This window comes from Halichondria panicea, chromosome 4 (assembly GCF_963675165.1).
Source record: "Halichondria panicea chromosome 4, odHalPani1.1, whole genome shotgun sequence".
NCBI lineage: Eukaryota > Metazoa > Porifera > Demospongiae > Suberitida > Halichondriidae > Halichondria > Halichondria panicea.
Window position 1 is genome coordinate 6,456,976 of NC_087380.1, and position 19,176 is coordinate 6,476,151.

General features: G+C 42.3%; 3 protein-coding genes across 4 annotated transcripts; 2 read left to right on the forward strand and 1 right to left on the reverse strand.

Annotated features, from left to right (window-relative positions):
• Window positions 1-37: 37 nt before the first annotated feature.
• LOC135334563 (mucin-2-like) lies at window positions 38-6,158 on the reverse strand. The gene is made up of 13 exons (XM_064529785.1): window positions 6,060-6,158; window positions 5,749-5,868; window positions 5,544-5,588; window positions 5,422-5,477; window positions 4,977-5,173; window positions 4,620-4,676; window positions 4,168-4,337; window positions 3,624-3,703; window positions 3,354-3,573; window positions 2,949-3,105; window positions 1,454-2,659; window positions 879-933; window positions 38-384 (listed from the first exon to the last, which is right to left on the reverse strand). Exons 2-13 carry the CDS (start codon window positions 5,833-5,835, stop codon window positions 180-182), a joined length of 2,535 nt encoding a protein of 844 aa, XP_064385855.1. The 5' UTR covers window positions 5,836-5,868; window positions 6,060-6,158; the 3' UTR covers window positions 38-179.
• A 68-nt stretch (window positions 6,159-6,226) lies between these two features.
• On the forward strand, window positions 6,227-14,034 carry LOC135334566 (integrin beta-1-like). 2 transcript variants are annotated; one of them, XM_064529789.1, is made up of 20 exons: window positions 6,227-6,359; window positions 6,882-6,970; window positions 7,797-7,867; window positions 8,083-8,211; window positions 8,485-8,545; window positions 8,767-8,898; window positions 9,189-9,279; window positions 9,577-9,781; window positions 9,973-10,062; window positions 10,179-10,334; window positions 10,776-10,883; window positions 11,039-11,130; window positions 11,364-11,574; window positions 11,688-11,758; window positions 11,843-11,893; window positions 12,235-12,416; window positions 12,619-12,827; window positions 12,956-13,082; window positions 13,362-13,669; window positions 13,810-14,034. In XM_064529789.1, exons 2-20 carry the CDS (start codon window positions 6,898-6,900, stop codon window positions 13,882-13,884), a joined length of 2,442 nt encoding a protein of 813 aa, XP_064385859.1. In that variant the 5' UTR covers window positions 6,227-6,359; window positions 6,882-6,897; the 3' UTR covers window positions 13,885-14,034. The 2 variants fall into 2 exon arrangements, with proteins under 2 accessions (XP_064385859.1, XP_064385860.1); XM_064529790.1 differs by lacking the exons at window positions 6,227-6,359; window positions 6,882-6,970; window positions 7,797-7,867; window positions 8,083-8,211; window positions 8,485-8,545 and adding an exon at window positions 8,552-8,559.
• Window positions 14,035-14,123: 89 nt separating this feature from the next.
• LOC135334562 (uncharacterized) lies at window positions 14,124-17,376 on the forward strand. Its single transcript, XM_064529784.1, has 2 exons — window positions 14,124-14,263; window positions 14,316-17,376. The coding sequence occupies exon 2, from the start codon at window positions 14,318-14,320 to the stop codon at window positions 17,111-17,113; it is 2,796 nt and encodes a 931-aa protein (XP_064385854.1). The 5' UTR covers window positions 14,124-14,263; window positions 14,316-14,317; the 3' UTR covers window positions 17,114-17,376.
• The last annotated feature ends 1,800 nt before the right edge of the window (window positions 17,377-19,176 follow it).

A 19,176-nucleotide genomic window follows, 5' to 3' on the forward strand; every position in this document is an offset into this window, starting at 1 on the left:
ACAAATAAAGAGTCAGTTTTAAAAATTTAAACAAGCATAAAGTGGTCGTGAGAAAATTAATACGTACACCTGGCAATACATGATAAAAACAACAGAAGAATGTGTACACAAAGAGCCTGAGGCATGCAGTTGCTACATAGCAGATATTAATATTATTATAATTATGTGTACATGTCTGATTAAGTACGCGTTCTCCAAGGGATTTCAATATTCTCCTTGTGAAGTGGACTGTATCGATGCAGCGGTGATTTGGGAGTGGTCGACGTCATGTTGCTTAGGAACGAGGATCGTATGGGAGAGATGAGAGTGTGTGAGAATGGAGAGTAGTTCTTATTGGTCGGGGGGGTTCTGGTCCGAGGCACGCCCCCTGGTCTGTTAGGGACCCTGTAGGAGGAAGGGGAATGAGTGGTGAACCAGATTGTATATGCATTGTTTAGAGTGTTGACAGCAAATGCCAAAACCTCTTGTAGTAATTAGTATGATCCAGTTAGCTGTTACTATAATAATATACTAAAGTGTACCACTATGGCATAGATAAACAAATATCTATGGACCACGTACAATTATCTTAGTACATAGTGTCCTGTAGTGCACAGTGCATTATGACCTACATAACATCCACCAAGTACAGTCACCTAGCAATGATAAACAAATCTATGGACCAATAAAATTATGTGTACATAAAAATTCCTGTAGTGTTCAGTGCAGTACAATGACTTAGACAAGCAAGCACAGCACTATAAGAATACATATAGCTACATGTACACATGCACCCACAAACTGAAAATGGAATTACATTGTACAGTATATAATTAAGGCAATTATTCACGGTAGTGTGTGTGTGTGTGTGTGTGTGTGTGTGTGTGTGTTAGCTTTACCTTGTTTGCATAGAGGTAATGTCCTTGAGTGGGTCTTTCTGACAGATGGAGCCAGCTGTAAGAGTAGAATAACAACTGATTGAAGTGTATGAGGTTTGGAAACAGTCCAACATTAAACAAAGCTACTATATATGCAGGGATTTCCAAACATTGTTTTTAATGAGACAAATTTGATTATAATTACATGTACTGTGTATGTAGGTGTGCCATGAATAAGCTTTTGCACTGAACTCCTCCATTGTCATAGATGCATGCGTGTGCCAAACACTCTGAATCAGCACAAACTGTGACATGCACACACATTGTACACGCATGTATACACTGTAACGACGTGAAGTATACATTGTATATTGTATCAAGGGCGTATGAGAGAAGAGGGCATGCAACAGCTTGCGAGCAAAAACTGTAAGTGGGAGGTGGAATTAAGTACGGTAATAGATTGTAGGCATGTCTGATTTTGTGTAAAGTACATGTAGCAGATAGTGATCGAATAAAGTTTTTGCTCGCACGTTGGACTAATAGTGAGTTGCATGCCCTCTTCTCTCATACGCCCTTGATTGTATACATGTACTTACAGCTAAACTGGAGACGAGCTTTCAGAGCTTTTTTCTTCCTCAATACTTCGTCAGGTAGAACACTTGAAGAGGTCACATGAGACGGAGCCATGCCCCCAAACTTGGTGTACCTACTGGGTGGAGTCTTGTGCAGTAACTGACCAATCGGAGAGGGCCCCCTCGGCGTTTTGTTATACCTGGTACCAGGTGACTGTAGAGTGTAGCATCCGGGTGAGTGATTCATGAGAGGCAACAAAGATGAAGAAGAGGCTGACGGCACTTGTAGACGTGAAGGAAGTACAGATTGCGATGTGAGGTGGTTTTGCGCCCCTCTCAATGCAGCGAAGGGGGTGTGGTATGAACGAGGAGTGGGAACCATTCCCCCTCTTGACCAACTATCCACACCAAGTGGTGTACCGGGTGAAAACACCAGCCCACTGTCCACGATATCAGAGGCTGTTCTGATGTTTGAATTGATGTTAGGTTCTCGTATTGTACCTAGTTCGTGCGTAGGAGTTTTGAAGGTGTCTAATCCGCCATTTTTATCAACACTTGCCATGACAATAGATTCTGTTTTCCTGCTACCATCTGAAAATGAAACTAATTCACTGTGACCCAACAGCTTGCTGTTCGATAAGTTCATGCTTGGATTGTATTCCACAGAGCCAGCAACACCGGAATCAACACCCATAGTACTGGAATGAGACATAGGAGCAGTCACACCGGAATCAACACCTATGGTATTGGAACGAGACACGGTGGGTATTAGAGAGATTCCTTGTGGCTGTTCACTGGCATTGGAAGTAGTTGGATCGTTGAATTTGATTTGGGAATTGACCATAGTGGAGTGTGCCTTGGGGTGGTGTGGGGCCCAGGGTTGCATCGGCGAATTACTCCTATGAGTGTGGGTGTGGCTTTGGGTTTCCATAGCAGCTTGGCTGTTATCATCGAGACCAAGATTGGTGAAGAAGCCGGTACATGAAGTCGACGTAATGTTTGTCAAATCAAATGTTTCAGTTCGAAGATCATCGAGAGATAATGGTTCTGCTAGTTCTTGTGATGAATCATGATCGGATGAAGGCTCCTCAGTTCTGATTGGTTCGCCAGTGATTACAGCGTGATAGTTGTCATGTGACAGGGGCTCGGGGTCAATATCGGAGCGAGAGGTACACGGATGTTTCAGTACAGGGCTGGCAAAGGGAGAGGCTATCAGCTGGCGCTTTGTTACTGCAAGGGAGGAGAAAATACAGTTTAGCATAATTATGATTATAAGTGAACAGATGTGCAGGAAATGTACATGTAGTGCATCCATGTGCACAATGCCTGAGGCTAAACAATCGTAACAATAATTATTGCCTGCTCAGGCAATTTCTGGCTAATAGTTAAATCAAACGTGTGTGATCCTCAAAAAAACTTTGCAATCGCACACGCATGTACATGTATACATTATGCTAGCTGGCATAAAATAATTAATATAAGAAGCACTACCCTAAACACACTAGGGAGGGAGGGGCACCTGCAGTGTTGGGGGTGGATGTACAGGCGGAGCCTCGGTCACTCTCCTTCACCCTCGCTGTGGGCGTAGTCCTACAGGTCAAAGGACAATTGGGGAGCACTCCAATTGGGGACACAGTTGTAGTGAGAGGACTGTGATCGTGTGTCAGCAATGCACCCTGCAATACACACAGAGCAAGGAGTAGGTAAACATCATCAAAGTAACAGCTAAAAATTATAATTTACAGGACTCTATACTCATTTATACAGTAGGTAAAGGTCGTTTTTGGATCGATACCACAAAGCAATATCTTCTACACGTAGCGTGCATTCATTTACATGTCTAATCCTAAGAGAACTTTTATGCATACATGTATAGTATGAATCGTTGTGGAAACGGTGTAGATGTATACAATACTGCACTTGCCTTGTTGTTTGGAGTGACGGGCACAGTGCCAATGGGAGAGAACACAGGCAGCTGTCTCACAGCTCCACAAGACGAGGTCTGGTCACAGATCGGGGAAAAGTCTGGCAAATCTCCGCTAGGCGATTTCAACACGAGTGACGAGAAGGCTGGGTTGTGTTCATCTTTGTTGCCGCCTCCATCAGTTGCCTCCGTAATGTAAATGAACGGGGAGTCATTGGAACTAAATAGAAAAATATTATTACATATTTACATGTGCCTAAAATTACTTACCTTTCTGAAATGTTAGGTGTCCACAGTGATATCTCTGATAGCTGCATGTTCTCCTGCTCTGGTGTAGGGCTGGTCGAGTCCTGCTCCAAAAATAACTCATGTGAGCATGTTACATATTGGTATCACATGTTCGGTCCTAGACTACCATGCATATACATGTACTGTACACAAAGATTCGACTCTTACATGTAGCTGACCTACATACACATGCATGCAGTCATGTCATAAATACAGGTCAAACTGTTACACTGATTGTACATGTACATGTATCATCTGCCCCCCCCCCCCCCCCCTCCACGCACGCACATGCACACGCACGCACGCACGCACACACACACACACACACACACACACACACACACACACACACATGCACACGCACGCACGCACGCACACATGCACACACGCACACATGCACACATGCACACATGCACACACGCACACATGCACACACGCACACATGCACACACGCACACACACACACACACCATTCTCAAAAACACACACACACAGGCACACACCATTCTCAAACACACACACACACCTGTCTCTCTGGCTGTCCAAAGAGCTTCCTCCTCAATGAGCAGTTTCCCACGTCCCTTCCTTCCCCCTCCTCCAGACACTCAGTGGGTGTGGCTTTACCATGGTACGCTGCCATCACTAGCTTCTCAAGGTCAAATGTAATCGGGAAAGTCAGCATTGTCTGCGTACCAGCTGTGTGGAGGGGCAGTAACATCGTAATACAGTACATGCGGTATGACAGAGATCCCTTAAGGCCACCAAACACCAGGCAACTTTCAGGCAATTTGTTACCTACAACCATTGTAGGCAACAAATTGCTTGAAAGGTGTATGGTGGCCTTAAGAGTCACGGCATAGGTCATGCTTACGTTACATGTGCATGTGCAGAATGGGCACTCAAGTTAACAAACAGTGCACTCAATATTCAGAAGAGAACTAATTGAAAGCGGCAATTTTAAAAGTACAGTTGACTCACCGTCTACAGTTCCAGAGTCCCTCATGTCAGACTCAACCAAACTCTCCACTCTGATAACTAGAGGGGGTGGGGTGGAGCATGCTTAGTGAGCCAGTCGGGGAGGTTCAATATATGCTGTGTACATGTACAGTATACTGCACACACACACACACACACACACACAACAGTACATGTGATCGGCCACTCTTCGTACTAAGGCTGTCAAAATGGAGCACAGCTTAGTGGATAAGTAAACTACATGTATTTATGGAAAATATATGCAACATTGTACCAGGACTGTTACAGACAAAAGTGAGAGTCTACTATTACAGCTGCATACATGATTGTGTAAATGTGGAACCAGATCTCATCACTCACATGCAGTGGCTGGAGGGTGAGGTGAGAAGGTGACCTTCTTCTGACTGGAGGGTCTGGTCAGGCCAGGTGAAGAGGAGTCCCCTGGAGGGTAGGTCTGCTTGGCTTGGTGGCGAGACACTGGCCAGGGAGAGGGGAGGATGATCTTCTGAGAGAAAAACGTGTCCACGGCTCTCTGAGCATCATAGTCATCACGGGGGCTGTGTAATGGGTAGGGGGGTTGTCAATGTACATGTATAGTATCGTATGGTGGGAGGGGGAGTGTGTGTGTGTGTGGTGGGAGGGGAAGTGTGTGTGTGTGGGGTGGGAGAGGGAGTGTGTGTGTGTGTGTGGTGGGAGGGGGAGTGTGTGTGTGTGTGTGGGGTAGAGTAGATCAGTAGGGATAGACTATCCGTCATCAGTGGTATGTATGTATGTGATAAGGTAACCACGTACTGCACTTGGTTACCTGTGTCCATTTGTCTTGACCAGAGTAGCTGGGTCAGTGGCAATCTCAGTAGGTTTCTATGAGGATTGTAAAAACACATCATCATCATGTGTGCTCTGTAGTTAATGTGTTGTGCTACTCACCAGTCGAGCAATGTTGTCAATGGACCAGCGGAAAGTGTTGTTCTTCTACAGAAACAAAAAATATGGGCAATCAAAGTTAGCTATCAATTAAGTTCATTCCGAGAAAAATCACCTACATGTATGATACCCCTTGTTTCTACTTCCAGACTGAATAGTGCTACACTACACATTACTGTCCTTCTATTTATGCACTGAGTACACTCACCTCACAGCTTGACGGTGTCTTATTGAACATGGGGCTGAACTCAGGGAAGTGTTGCCTCTCCTGACTCGAGAACGGATTGGTACACATGACGACTCTTCTTAGTCAGTCTAACCACAGATCCTAGTGCAAATACACAAGTAGTGTAAGCTTGGAATGCAAGTTTTGAAATAAGAAATTTGAATACTCAATTCGAAAAGGCTATGCTCAAATGCTTGGTAGCAGCATCAGTTTCATATGACTCCACAGTTCATATGATGGCCTATATCTTGCTAGCTGCGGTACATAAAAGCTAGAGATCTGACTTCTCTCACCTCTTATTTGAAAGCCTGTAGAGCTTTGAATCTGCACAGTGGAGTCAGACAGTTGTCCATGGGAATTTCACTTGCACGCCTACGATGTGCTTCTTTTTGAAAAGTTTTTGAATGATGATGTCACACACCCACTTGAAAACAGGGGAAATCCCTTATCTGGGATTAGCATGAATATCATCAACTGTGGTTTGTGGTAAACTTGTTGCAAGCAATTTACAGAGCACACATGGTCAAAAGAGTGTCCTGTAAAGAAACTCAAGAACACTTTATTAGAAGCTCCTAGGACTCAACCAAGACTTGGTAAGTAATACTTGTTCATTGTCTAGATCTATAATTATCATTGTCAATACATCTGCAACAATGTACAAAAGCACAAAAGCACTGCAGTTTAGCTAGCTGCAATCCAGCATTGCGCTAGATTTGAATGATGTACAGTGTCCATTCTCCTACGTATCCAGCAAGCAAAAATAGGTGTTTTCTGGATAAATTCTACGTCTACTCAAAATAATAGCTCCATTATTGTAATCTCCCAGCCAACCAAATTCTGCATGTGTTAACTGTTACATGTTCACTGTATACCAGCCATTGTAATTATGCATGCATGGCACACCCTAGCTAGCTAGCTTGCTGTAGAGAGACCAAGGAAGACAATTGGAATGTGCATGTTACCAAGCAATGGTACAAGGTGCTTTGAAACACACGCACATTGTAACGCATACTGTTGCCTTGCATTCTGCAATAGAAATAATACCTCTATTGTGCATGTGTGACATTTGCAATATATAGCAGCCTAGGCATTAACTTGAGCTCTATTTTATGCAGGAATTCTACCAGAACTATGGCAACACGTCTCCACCTTCTGTTGATAGGGCTACTGCTGTTGACCGGGACACACTATGCAAGTGCACAAGGTGAGTTGCAACAAATGCAGGGTGGACTTAGTTAAGAGCGAGGAGGGGTCTCCTCTAGATCCACTTGATCTTCATAATTGGGTTCTGACTATTTACTTTGGCATAGTCATAGCCTAGTTTTAACAAGGAGAGGTATGCTATTCCCCTCCTTTATTAATCCTCCTCTGCAAAGCATATAGCCTCGGTTCTATACTTGCTTCTTCCAATTTTTTTTGCATTAATTTTATAGTGATTCTGCACACATACTATGCAGTGGCATTGAACACATCAGCTCAATTAAGTGACCCGTATCGAATTTCTTGTTCCAATTGTGGTTAACCATATAAGAGCTCGTACAATTTCCTGACTTTGTTTTGGCCTCCCAATACCGACACCTCAGTGCTACCACACAACTGTTAAGTCTAGTGGTCATCCCTGGTCGGCCTGGTGACTCAGCCTCACCACTGGCAGCCAAGAATCCACATAACCAAATAATTGTTTTCATCTCGTATTACATTCTAATTGAGCAATTTTGCACTATTAATTGTTGAGCATGCCAAAACACTTGTGTAAGATATAATTATACGTTTGCAAGTACATATAATTTGTTGTGGCATATTGTGCATGTATAAAATTAGTACGAGGGCCGTCTTCAAAAGGGGCCAATTATTGTAAGAACTAGATTGATCTTTGGCCAATATTTCTAGCTGGCATTAATATGGTTAAGATGCCTTTCATGCAGCACTGTAGTCAAGCAACAATTTCAGTGGGTGTCTGTGGCTAATGTTAAGTTATGCACAGTGTGTATATTGGCATGACATTGGTGTTTCATTCCGCACATGCTCAGATTGTTTAACGTACACTCGCTGTAGAGACTGCATCACTCTCAATCCAGGCTGTGCTTGGTGCAATGACCCAGTGAGTCCGTAAGAATTATACTGCATGTATGAGCATACATTACTAAGAGATCTCAGGGAGTGCAATTTTTTTAGCAACATCTATAGGCTTAAGGTTACGGTATAGTGTTTCCACCCACAACAGGCATCAAATGTACTATATGAATATTATTATTTTATATAGGGATCTACTGTCACTATTACTGACATCTCTACCGCACACACACACACACACAGAATGTGTTCCTCAGTTTTGCCAACACCTCGACCAGTTTGTCACCGGCCCCTCTCTGTCAGACTGAGGAGGAGCTGGTCGCTCTCGGCTGTCAGACTATCATCAACCCTCAGAGCAACTCTGTCACTAGTGTGAGTAGTGTATTGATGGCCACAGCTGTATATACATTATTATTGTATGCACACTGCCAGTTTTTGATGTCACCTATACCTACGGTTCATTTAATTACCTCATTGTTAGTTTTACTGGTATAACTTATTGCTTGTCAAGTGGAATGTAAAATTATAGTAGAAACATAATGGGATGTAAGTCAAGGGATCTATTACTACCAGTATAATTTTTTGCTATGTCAAGTGGAATGTGTGTGATGTATAATTATAAGTCTGTGACTCTCCACTCTGCAGGTACCTGGTGAGATTGTTTCTACCCTGTCAGTATTGTCTGCACAAGTGGAAGTCAGACCAGGTAAGTCAGACCAGGTACAGTACCTTAATGGTCTGGGCGGAGGGAAAAACAATATTCTTGATCGAGTTCAGCCTGCATAGATGAAGTTACATTTGCATGATTATAAGCACATTTAGTCCATTTTCTTGCATTCTCTCAGTGTATGGCTTAGTGTTGTTCTATATAATTATACATGCAGTGCAACTACGGGTACTTTGTTCAATTTCTCTCTCTAATTATAGGCCAACCGAGTGAGTTTGATATTGAGATAAGTCCTGCTGAGTCCTCGGCAGTGGACATGTACCTGCTCATGGACCTCACTCTCACCATGCAGGAGGACCTCAGGTCCATACGACAATTTGCAGGCGACCTGGGTAAGTGAGAGATTGAAGGGATTTGATCTTCTGTTGCTGTGATAATTAAAATCCATTTTTTAAGTGCGCATCATTTTTGGGGGGGACATTATTTTGGTCCTTATAATATTATAGAGCTGATATATCAAGAGTCCTAATGAACTCTTGCTGATATTGATACAGTAATCATGCATAGGAGTAGAAACTAGCAGTAGAATCAAGAGTAGAATTAGCTAGGAGTGGAATTGCATGATTGATGATTGATGCTGAGACATTTTTATCAAGAAGTACACTCTTTCTCTATTATTCAGTTGCGAGGATGAAGGTGCTGAGCAGTGACTTCAGGATTGGTTTTGGATCGTTCATTGACAAAACTGTTGCTCCATTTGCAGATACTATCAAGTGAGACTAACAATGCACTGATCAAGATAGTACACTCCCCAATGCATAGTTACAACATAGATATAATAGCCTCATTCGTTTTGTTGCATTTCATACGTTCCTTTCCCTTTCCTATGAATGCGGTACAGGGTGAACAACTTTGCACACACCCACACACCCTACACGCACACACACACACACACACACACACACACACACACACACACCCACACACACACACACACACACACACACACACCCCACACCCCCCACACACACCACACACACACACACACACACACACGCACACACACACAGCACTGAATTCCCCTGTGCTGAGGATGCAGAGGTTCGCCGCATCACTGCAGAACAGTGTGACCCGGTCTATGCCTTCAGACATCGTCTAGACCTCACCGACAATGCCACACTCCTTCAGGAGCAGCTAGACAACGCCCTCCTCTCTGCCAGCCCCGATCACCCGGAGTCTCTCCTGGATGCTCTACTACAAGTAGCCGTCTGCGAGGTAAGAAGGGATATAGGCTAATACATAGGACCAAGGGCGTATGCCCTTGATAGGACAGAGCATTAAATCTTTTGATGCAAATTTCATAGCTTATTTGCTCTATGCTCTTCTGCAAAACATTGCTGTATAATTATATAGTTGTACGCTGTATGTACCACTACAGCGAATTTAATACATTAATTGAATTTCAGAGTGAAGTTGGATGGAGGGTCAAGGGTCAGTCCAGACGTATTGTACTGGCGATAACCGATGGAGACTATCATTACGCCTTGGATGGAAAGGTAAAACATACAACGATAGTTCTTTCTCCAGTAGCTATTAATTACAAATTTACTTGCACAACCACTTTTCTATTTCCTGAGCATATGAATGAGACCACCCTCTCTCCCATATACAGTTAGGAGGCTTGGTCGCTCAACCGGATGCTCAGTGTCGACTCTCCTCTACTGGAGAGTATGAAGATGCTCGTCTCTATGACTACCCTTCATCAGCGTTCATCTCTGATGTCCTCAATGATAACAGGATCACTCCAATCTTTGCAGTACCTTCCCAGGTACCTTGTACTGTGTTAACAGTATACCGTATATCAGGTTTCTAATGTGAGGTTAATCGATTGCGAATGACACACTGTACAAGCCTGATTGCATTTATGGAATATTGCATGCGCATGCTCATCCCTTGTGTTAATTTCTTTTGATTATCGAAAATTTGCAATTTGCAATCGAAAGAACGTTGCATTCGAAACCCAATTATAGTAATGTTTGATATTACATACATTTGGACATGTTACATTTGTTTGCGTATAGTACATGTAATCTTACATACATTGTTAGTGTGGCAGTGCAATTTTGAGTGTATAGGCCGGCCGACACGTGTTGTATATATGGCTACTAGCTACATGTATACGTATTTGTTACAGGTACGTATAAACCACATGCACTGGATGTCATGACAGCTAGGGAGGCATTCAGTACTAAAAAACACTTCAATGCAGGTTCGGTCCGTGTACGATGGTCTAGCAGCTGCCATCAGGTCAGCGTCTGTCGGAACTCTTGCAGCTGATGCCTCGGATATTATTACTCTAGTGGAGGACCAGTACAGGGTACATCACTCATATCTTAGTGCAGACGTACATGTAGCTATTCACATTACGTATAATTATATCCTGCCTTTGCTGATTTGTGATTCTCTTAAATGCCATAAGCCTTCAACGTTCTCACACACACCTAACTATACATTCACCCCCCCTCCCCCCAGATCCTGGCGAGCACGGTGGTCCCCCTCCTCTCGACCACCCCAGAGCTACCCCCAGACATGCTCAGCGTTACTGTTCTACCCCTCAATGACTGGTGAGTTAAATATATGCTCATGAAGATTACATGCTTATTCTGATTTTTTAGCAGTGAGGGGATTTTTTCATCACACTATTACAGAGGCATGCATTTTGTCAGATGTTGCCATAATTTTCAATGGGTCTAATTGGTTATTTTTGTGTAAATGTTCACGATTACCCGCTTTACAGTATGATTGTGTATCAACTTGAGGGACGTATGAACTGACCAATGTATGCATACACACACAGTGGCCTAGGTGCATTGCGTGTGGACACAGCTGACGTGTGTGAGAGCATTGTCTTCCCTAACACTGTTGACTATCGCGTGACAGTATCAGCTGCTCCCGAGGCCTGTCGTATCTTTGGCAACCAGTCAATCTCAGCCCAGATTCAGTTCATTGGATTTGGGAATGTTGACATTGATATCTCGCTAGCCTGTGACTGTGGCTGTGGTGATCCGGTATGTTCTATTTAACAGCTGCTAAATAATAATGAAGTAGCTAATTGCATTTTACGTACTGCTGTATTTTAGCAGATGCCCTGAGGTTTTTTGATTGTATTGTTCTATTGCAGGAGCCCGACAGTGCCATGTGTAATGGAGAGGGGACATTTGAGTGCTCAACATGCATCTGTGATGATAACATGTGCGTACACTTGATATGTGTGTGTGTACGTGGCTGTATTGTACATGTGAGGTACGTTTGTTCACTACTTGTTCTTGCTTACAGTGGTGGAGTGCAGTGTACGTGTCCAGTGGGAGGAGCTGAGCTGGGATGCATGTGAGTGTCATGTGATCATGCAATGTAACAGCTTACTCTCTTGCATGTCTGTACAAGTCTGCCTATTATGCATGCTCACCTCTCTTATCAGACTAATAATAGGCCTCGGCTCCCTAAGTTTATCAGGCCCAGTAGAGGAGCTCCATAGAAGATTGAATTGGTAGTGTTAGTATTAGTACAGTCATGTATATAACTATAGTTACACAGAGCTCCAGTTGCAACACTTTCATAATTATCATGATGATGAGTGTACGTAGTAGGTATATATATGGACCCATTCCCCATACCTTCCCTGTGTATATAGTAACCCCCTCGATATGCACTCATTCCCCCCCATGTAGTGACCCCCTGGATATGACTGGCAGTGTGTGCAATGGAGTGGGTCAGTGTGAGTGTGGGGAGTGTGTGTGTGACCAGATCAGTCAAGAATCAGAGCTTGTCTTCCAAGGATCATACTGTCAGTACAACCCACTCAACTGCCCCATCGCCAGGGACGACAGCGGACAGTTTAAACCTTGCGCTGGTGAGGAAAATACCAAGTCTGTACTTACATAGCTAGTTACATAGCCTAGTTGAGCTGCTATAATTGCGAAGGCATATATAATATTCCTAACTGTATCTGGAACTTAGAGTTCCATTAAGTTACGAACAGCATTGTGCCAACCCTACTCACCTAGTGCATGCACTGTACCATGCACTTACAATGATTATGTCCCAACACCCAGGTCACGGTGAATGCATAAACTCAGTGTGTCAATGCAACGAGCAGTTCACTGGAGGGGCGTGTGAGTGTACCCTGGACAACAGCACCTGCATGGACCCGGCCGGTATCCCTGGCGACGACCTTTGCTCTGGGGAGGGGGAGTGTCAGTGTGGTCTGTGTATCTGTAATGACTACTCGCTCACATTCGGACGGTATTGTGAAGAGTGTGTGGTGAGTGGAGGTCATGTGACTACAAAGACAGCTCATGTGAACAGTCACTATCAACAGTAGCTATAGAGCATAACAAAATTTAACAGCTAACTAACGATAAATGTGTCAACATTTTCTTTCTGTTGTAGCGTTGTCGTACGTCTTGTTCCCGAGTGTCGCCGTGTGTGCGGTGCTCGCTGCTACCGGGGGTGGAGTGCTCTGATGAGTGTGAGGGGAGGGTCACCTTAATCAACGACACCACCCTCATGGCTAGTGGTGAGCAGACAGTCTTGTTGACGATGTTACAACTGCATGCACATCATCTACTACCTTCAATCATTACACTGTCATCACATTCAGTGCATGGTAGTTAAAATAATGTGCATGCAATCAAAAATACAAATTTTCACGGTTTATCAGTACTCTTCAGTGAGTATAAAGTCTCTGCCCCCCCCCCCCTCCATACAATACACAGTCCCTGGAGATCTTGGTAGATTTTAGTATGCTCCCAATAGCTAAGCGTGTAACAATTTGATAATTAACTGCCCTGTACAGATCTCAAGGTATGCTCTGTACGGGAGGGCAGCTGTGAGGTACGCTATCGTATCAGTGAAGCCATTGAAGGTGACGAGAGTGACATCTTCGTTGTGCTGGACATGGGCCAATCAGCTTTGAGTGTGCTCCTTGGTGGGTCAGCTGACTGTAACCCCGCTCCCCTCATCTGGCCGATATTCGTGGGCATCATCCTCGGTATAGTGGTGGTGGGGATACTGGCCGTGGTGCTATGGCGATGCTGCACGTATTTGGGAGAGTATTTGGAATATCGACAGTGGATGAAGAGTGTCGAAGATCAATCTGCAAGGGTGAGGGAATTTGTCTATGTAATAATAGTGACGCTTGTATCCTATAGTGAGTTGACCAGCTATACATTGTTGTGGCTGTCAGAGCTATAGATTAAATTCTGTCCAATAAATTACTATAGAATGAATGTGTTTTCTTACAGACTGGAGATAATCCGTTGTTTGTGGACCCCAATGCGAAATACCAGAACCCCCGCTACCGAGGACAGAGTAGCTAGTCAATCAAACTGTTTTTTTAGAACATTCAACTTCAAGTGAACCACATGCTAGCTTTTTTTATGCTGATTTACTTATTTCATGAACATTATGTTTGTATGACTCGTGTGTTAATCATCATGCTCCTGTATATAAAGTTTTTATAGCTTTGCTTTTTGGTTGACCACAATGTAGTTGGGCGGAGTCCAAGCACACATTGGTTGGACTCCGCCCAACTAGTCTAGTAGGACACAATGTTTACTCTGCAATGTTTTTAATTAATATCCTGGTTACAATCGATCATAGACTAATTATTATTGTTATATAGGTATAATTATAATTATATCTACAATAAAAGTGAATCAGAAAAGAGTCAACATCCATACTGTACTGTCACAGCAAGTGAGTTAAATCCACTAGATCTCATAATCATCATCAATCTCATTCACCTCAGATATGCTGCCTAGAAGTATTCTCAGCTGGTTAGTACTGCTACTGATCCTAGCTACTGTTACCAGGAGTGAGCACTATCACATTGTGCCGGTGGATTCAACTGATTTGTGTAATGGATATAAAAATGGAACTTGTTTCACTCTCGAGCAGCTTGTTCAAACGGACCTGTTATCTGGTGGAGAAGATCTCACCTTGAGCTTTCTACCTGGAGATCATGTGCTAACTGAGCAGTTATTGATTAGTAACTTCTCATACGTGCAAATCACCAGCGAGAATACAAATACAACTGTAGTTGGATTCCATAGCAATGGTACGATACGTTTCGTTAGTAGAATTACTGAATTAAATATCGAACACTTGAGTTTTGTTAGAGCGAATGTTGGACCTCAAAACTTTGATCAAAGTTTTATTATCATTGACAGTGCCCACGATGTCTATATCAAAGACTGCTACTTTATAAACTTTGAATTACTCAATCAGGCGGAAACTCACATAGTTAAGATTGCTAATACTCAAACTGCAACAATTGAGAGCACTCTCTTTATGAACAACACTGGTCGGGCACTGCACGTTGAAGCTGATGATGTGTACATAACAAATAGTGTGTTCACTAGAAATGATGGAGGTGCAATTGACATTCAATCAAACAATGCACTGATCAACAACACCGAGTTCAGCTACAATAGTGCTTGGAGCGGAGGAGCAGCAGTACAAGTGGTATCTGGTACTGTAGTAATCACTTGGTGTAATTTCACAAATAACGAAGCTTCTAACTATGGTGGAGCGATTAGTGTTTACTCAGGTAGTGTGTTCATCTTCGACAATGAGCTGACAAACAACAGAGCTAGACATAGAGGAGTGATTAAATTTTATGTTGACTCAGGCAAAATGTCCATCTTTAACAGTAGTACGCTTGACGACAACAGTGTTGACCATGGAGTGATTTACGGTTTTCAGCCTTCCTTGATCTTAAAAGACGCTATAAATATTTCTTTTCAACCCTGCACATGCCCTCTTGGACTCAAACCAATTAAGTCTGATATTGAGTGCAAGTGTGACTGTGATCCAGTCCTGCAACAATATCAGATAACAAATTGTTCTGAGAAAAATGGGACCATAAAACTGGAAAGTAACATATGGATAAGAGTCGCAAATACCACCAATAGAACAGGTTATGTTGTTAGCAACTGTACATTTGACTATTGTGTAGAAAAACCAGTCAATATCAGTTTAAGCAACCCTGACGAACAGTGTGGCAACAATCGAAGTGGTGTCTTGTGTGGAGAATGTGAACCAGGACTCAGTCTTGTGTTGGCTACATCAAAATGTAGAGAATGCTCTAATCTTTACCTTCTTCTACTAATACCGTTTGCGTTGGCAGGTATATTGCTAGTTGCTTTAGTTCTCGTGCTCAACATCACTATAGCAACTGGAAATATTCATGGCCTCATATTTTACGCCAACATGGTAGCTGCTAATAGAACAATTTTCTTTCCTAATTTAGATAACTTTTTAACCGTTTTCGTATCATGGGTTAATCTTGACCTGGGAATTGAGACATGTTTTTACGATGGAATGAACTCACAAGCAAAAGTACTCCTTCAACTTGTTTTTCTCGCTTACTTGTTTCTTCTAATGTTTCTTATTATCATTTTGAACAAGTACTATGACTCATTTTCAAAGCTCCTCTCCAACAGGAACCTATTTGCTGCCCTAGGCACATTAGCCATACTCTCTTATTCCAAGCTCTTACGGTTTATCGTTGCTGCACTGCAATACAGGGTTTTAAATTATCCTGATGATACGAATGATATAGTTTGGCTGTACGATGGCAACGTACAATACTTCACTCCCGATCACATCCCTCAATTTGTTGTTGCTGCCATTATCCTCATTGCCGGTGGATTGTTTACTATACTACTCTTTTTTGGACAATGGTTTTCGCACTGTTCAATGGTTATGAAATGGACTAAAAACACAAAGTACATTGGTTTCATGGATGCATACCATGCTCCATTCACTCCCAAGCATCGCTACTGGGTGGGACTGCTCCTCTTTGCTCTGATTATCCACAATCTAGTAACTGCTATGGCTCCAGACATATTTCTTCCTGTGCTATCCTCTGGGATTCTATCTCTTGGACTGATTGGATGGAAACTGTTGAATAATCGTTTGTATAAAAATACATTCTGTGGTTCCCTCGAAACTCTGTATCTACTCAATATTGCTACTCTAGCATTTGGCACCTTCTATGCCAAAGATATTAAAAAAGATCAGTCAGCACTAGCCAATACTTCAATGGCTATATCATTCACTTTATTTGTGACAACCCTCTGCTACCATTTTTACCAATTCATACTCAAGAAGAGCAATACATGGCTGAGAATAGAGGACACCATAAGGAACTTAAGAGCTGGTGCTGCAGACATGAGACTACGACGAGCTAATGGCAGGGATTTATATCTGCAGGTAGCCAATGAAGAAGAAGACAATAATTTTCTTGAAGCAGTAGACGACTATGAACAAAGAGACCCAGTGGACCAACTTTACACTGATGGAGCCGCCATGGACCAACCTTACACTGATGAAACCGTGGAAGAAACTGACCCTGATCGGTACATCACTCCTACCATCATCAGACCAGCCATGAGGCCGGACAAGCTGAGACTATCCTACATGGATGATTTAGCTCCCCTCACTACAGAGGACTACAGAAGACGAGCCACCCCTTCTCCAACAGTCAATCATCGTCCTGTTGTTACACACACAGAAATCGGCCCCATACGCGATGAAGTGTGAGCTGACTTATTTAGCCTTATACATTATGTATAGGCATACTGATAGCATAATTCATAACTGTTGTTAGGCAATTTTTGTGTTATGTTTATAGTTTATAAAGAAACTGTTTTGTAGAGGCAAAAAAAGTATATTAAGAATATTTGATTCCCATGCATTGGCTAACAATTAAGACAATTATGTACAAGCTTATACTAACCATAGCTCAGTATTAGATTATGCTTTTTTTCACCCATTATTCTATTCTTTAATTCTTGAAAAATAAATGTATTCTATAATAACAAGTCAAGTAAAAAGTCAAAAAATGCGACATATTCAAAACTAAGATGTAGACATAAACATTGTAGTTACACACCTTTATGGTTATTCTTACTCATAAAATTGATAGCGCACACAAATAATTATACAAACTCAAACACAAAAATAAGCAAAACACATGCCTGCAGTGATAATAATTAATTATAGTACATCATAAAGTTATAAGCAGCCTGTAGGGGGAGGGGCACTAGTCACTGAGGGGGTGGCAGAAGCTGATTACTCACCTCATACATGACAAGGGTATAGTCATCTTCTGCTGTTGTGTTGGCAAAGTTAGTCAAAAAGTGCAAATAACTTAATTCCTGAGTGTGAGTCGGCTGTGGGTGGGGAAGTAACTGCATGACTGCAAAAAACAAGATTCATAGAACCATGCAAGTGTTCTATTTTAATATGCTGTGTTTATACCGTATTACTAGAATATTTTGCGGGTGAAAAACTTTTGCAAATGAGCCAAATCAGCAGAAATTTTCACCCTTTGCGATCTAACTATTGCGTTCTGGCAAGGATCGTGTGTATTTTACTAGTAATAATTTAGGTTTTGCAGATTTTATTGTTGCGAATTGATCAACCATCGCAAAGTTCGCAAATGTTTGATGCTCGCAAAACATTCTAGTAATACGGTACTTCGAATCGATGTTACTTACGACCATTAAATTTTGTATGGATTCAGATCATCTCCATTTACAATGAAGAATTCATTTTTATGGTTGTCGAAATCATGCTGAGGCTATAGCACACTGGAACGAATTTGCATTCAAAATCAGAACTAAAGCGTATAAACTCTCCTCAAGTGATAGCCTATATAGTTCAGTATACATGACTGTTTAAAATTAATGTGTACATGCATGTGATACGTTGCTGAATGGCATCCTCAAAAAGATCCAAAGAATCACCACAGTATAGAATCTACTAAAAACTTCAATGGCTTTTATTAACTTGTACTTGAATAATACTTGTACTTCTACTAATACCGTTTGCGTTGGCAGGTATATTGCTAGTTGCTTTAATTCTCGTGCTCAACATCACCATAGCAACTGGAAATATTCATGGCCTCATATTTTACGCCAACATAGTAGCTGCTAATAAAGCAATTTTCTTTCCTATTGCAAATAACTTTTTAACAGTTTTTGTATCATGGGTGAATCTTGACTTGGAATCGAGATATGCTTTTACGATGGAATGAACTCTCAAGCAAAAGTACTTCTTCAACTTGTCTTTCCCGCTTACTTGTTTCTTTTAATGTTCTTAATAATAATTTTGAGCAAGTACTTTGATTCATTTGCAAAGCTCCTCTCTAACAGGAACCCGGTTGCTGCCCTAGGCACACTTGTCCTACTCTCTTATTCCAAACTCTTACAGCTTATCGTTGCTGCACTACAAAACAGGATCTTAGAATATTACGACGGTTCAACCAAGACTGTTTGGTTGTTTGACGGCAACGTGCTATACTTCACTCCCAAACACATCCCTCAGTTTGTTGCTGCTGTCATGACCCTCATTGCTGGTGGATTGTTCACTGTAGTACTGTTCTTTGGACAATGGTTTTCACGGTGTTCTAAGGTTATGATATGAACCAAAAACACATATTACATTGGTTTTATGGATACATACCATGCTCCATTCACTCCCAAGCATCGCTACTGGGCGGGACTGCTCCTCTTTGCTCTGATTGCTCATAATATAGTAGCTCCCATGGCTCCAGACACTTCTCTCCCTGCACTATCATCTGGGTGCATTGCAGTCAGACT

What these genes read in the sequence shown, in the direction of transcription:
- LOC135334563 (XM_064529785.1), bottom strand. Translation starts at nt 5,835, where the DNA reads ATGTGTACCAATCCGTTCTCGAGTCAGGAGAGGCAACACTTCCCTGAG. An exon ending in AGACACCGTCAAGCTGTGAG is followed by an intron (nt 5,589 to 5,748) that starts GTGAGTGTACTC and finishes TTGTTTCTGTAG; the next exon opens with AAGAACAACACTTTCCGCTG. An exon ending in GTCAAGACAAATGGACACAG is followed by an intron (nt 5,174 to 5,421) that starts GTAACCAAGTGC and finishes CCCATTACACAG; the next exon opens with CCCCCGTGATGACTATGATG.
- LOC135334566 (XM_064529789.1), top strand. Translation starts at nt 6,898, where the DNA reads ATGGCAACACGTCTCCACCTTCTGTTGATAGGGCTACTGCTGTTGACC. An exon ending in AGAGCAACTCTGTCACTAGT is followed by an intron (nt 8,212 to 8,484) that starts GTGAGTAGTGTA and finishes TCCACTCTGCAG; the next exon opens with GTACCTGGTGAGATTGTTTC. An exon ending in ACAATTTGCAGGCGACCTGG is followed by an intron (nt 8,899 to 9,188) that starts GTAAGTGAGAGA and finishes TCTATTATTCAG; the next exon opens with TTGCGAGGATGAAGGTGCTG.
- LOC135334562 (XM_064529784.1), top strand. Translation starts at nt 14,318, where the DNA reads ATGCTGCCTAGAAGTATTCTCAGCTGGTTAGTACTGCTACTGATCCTA.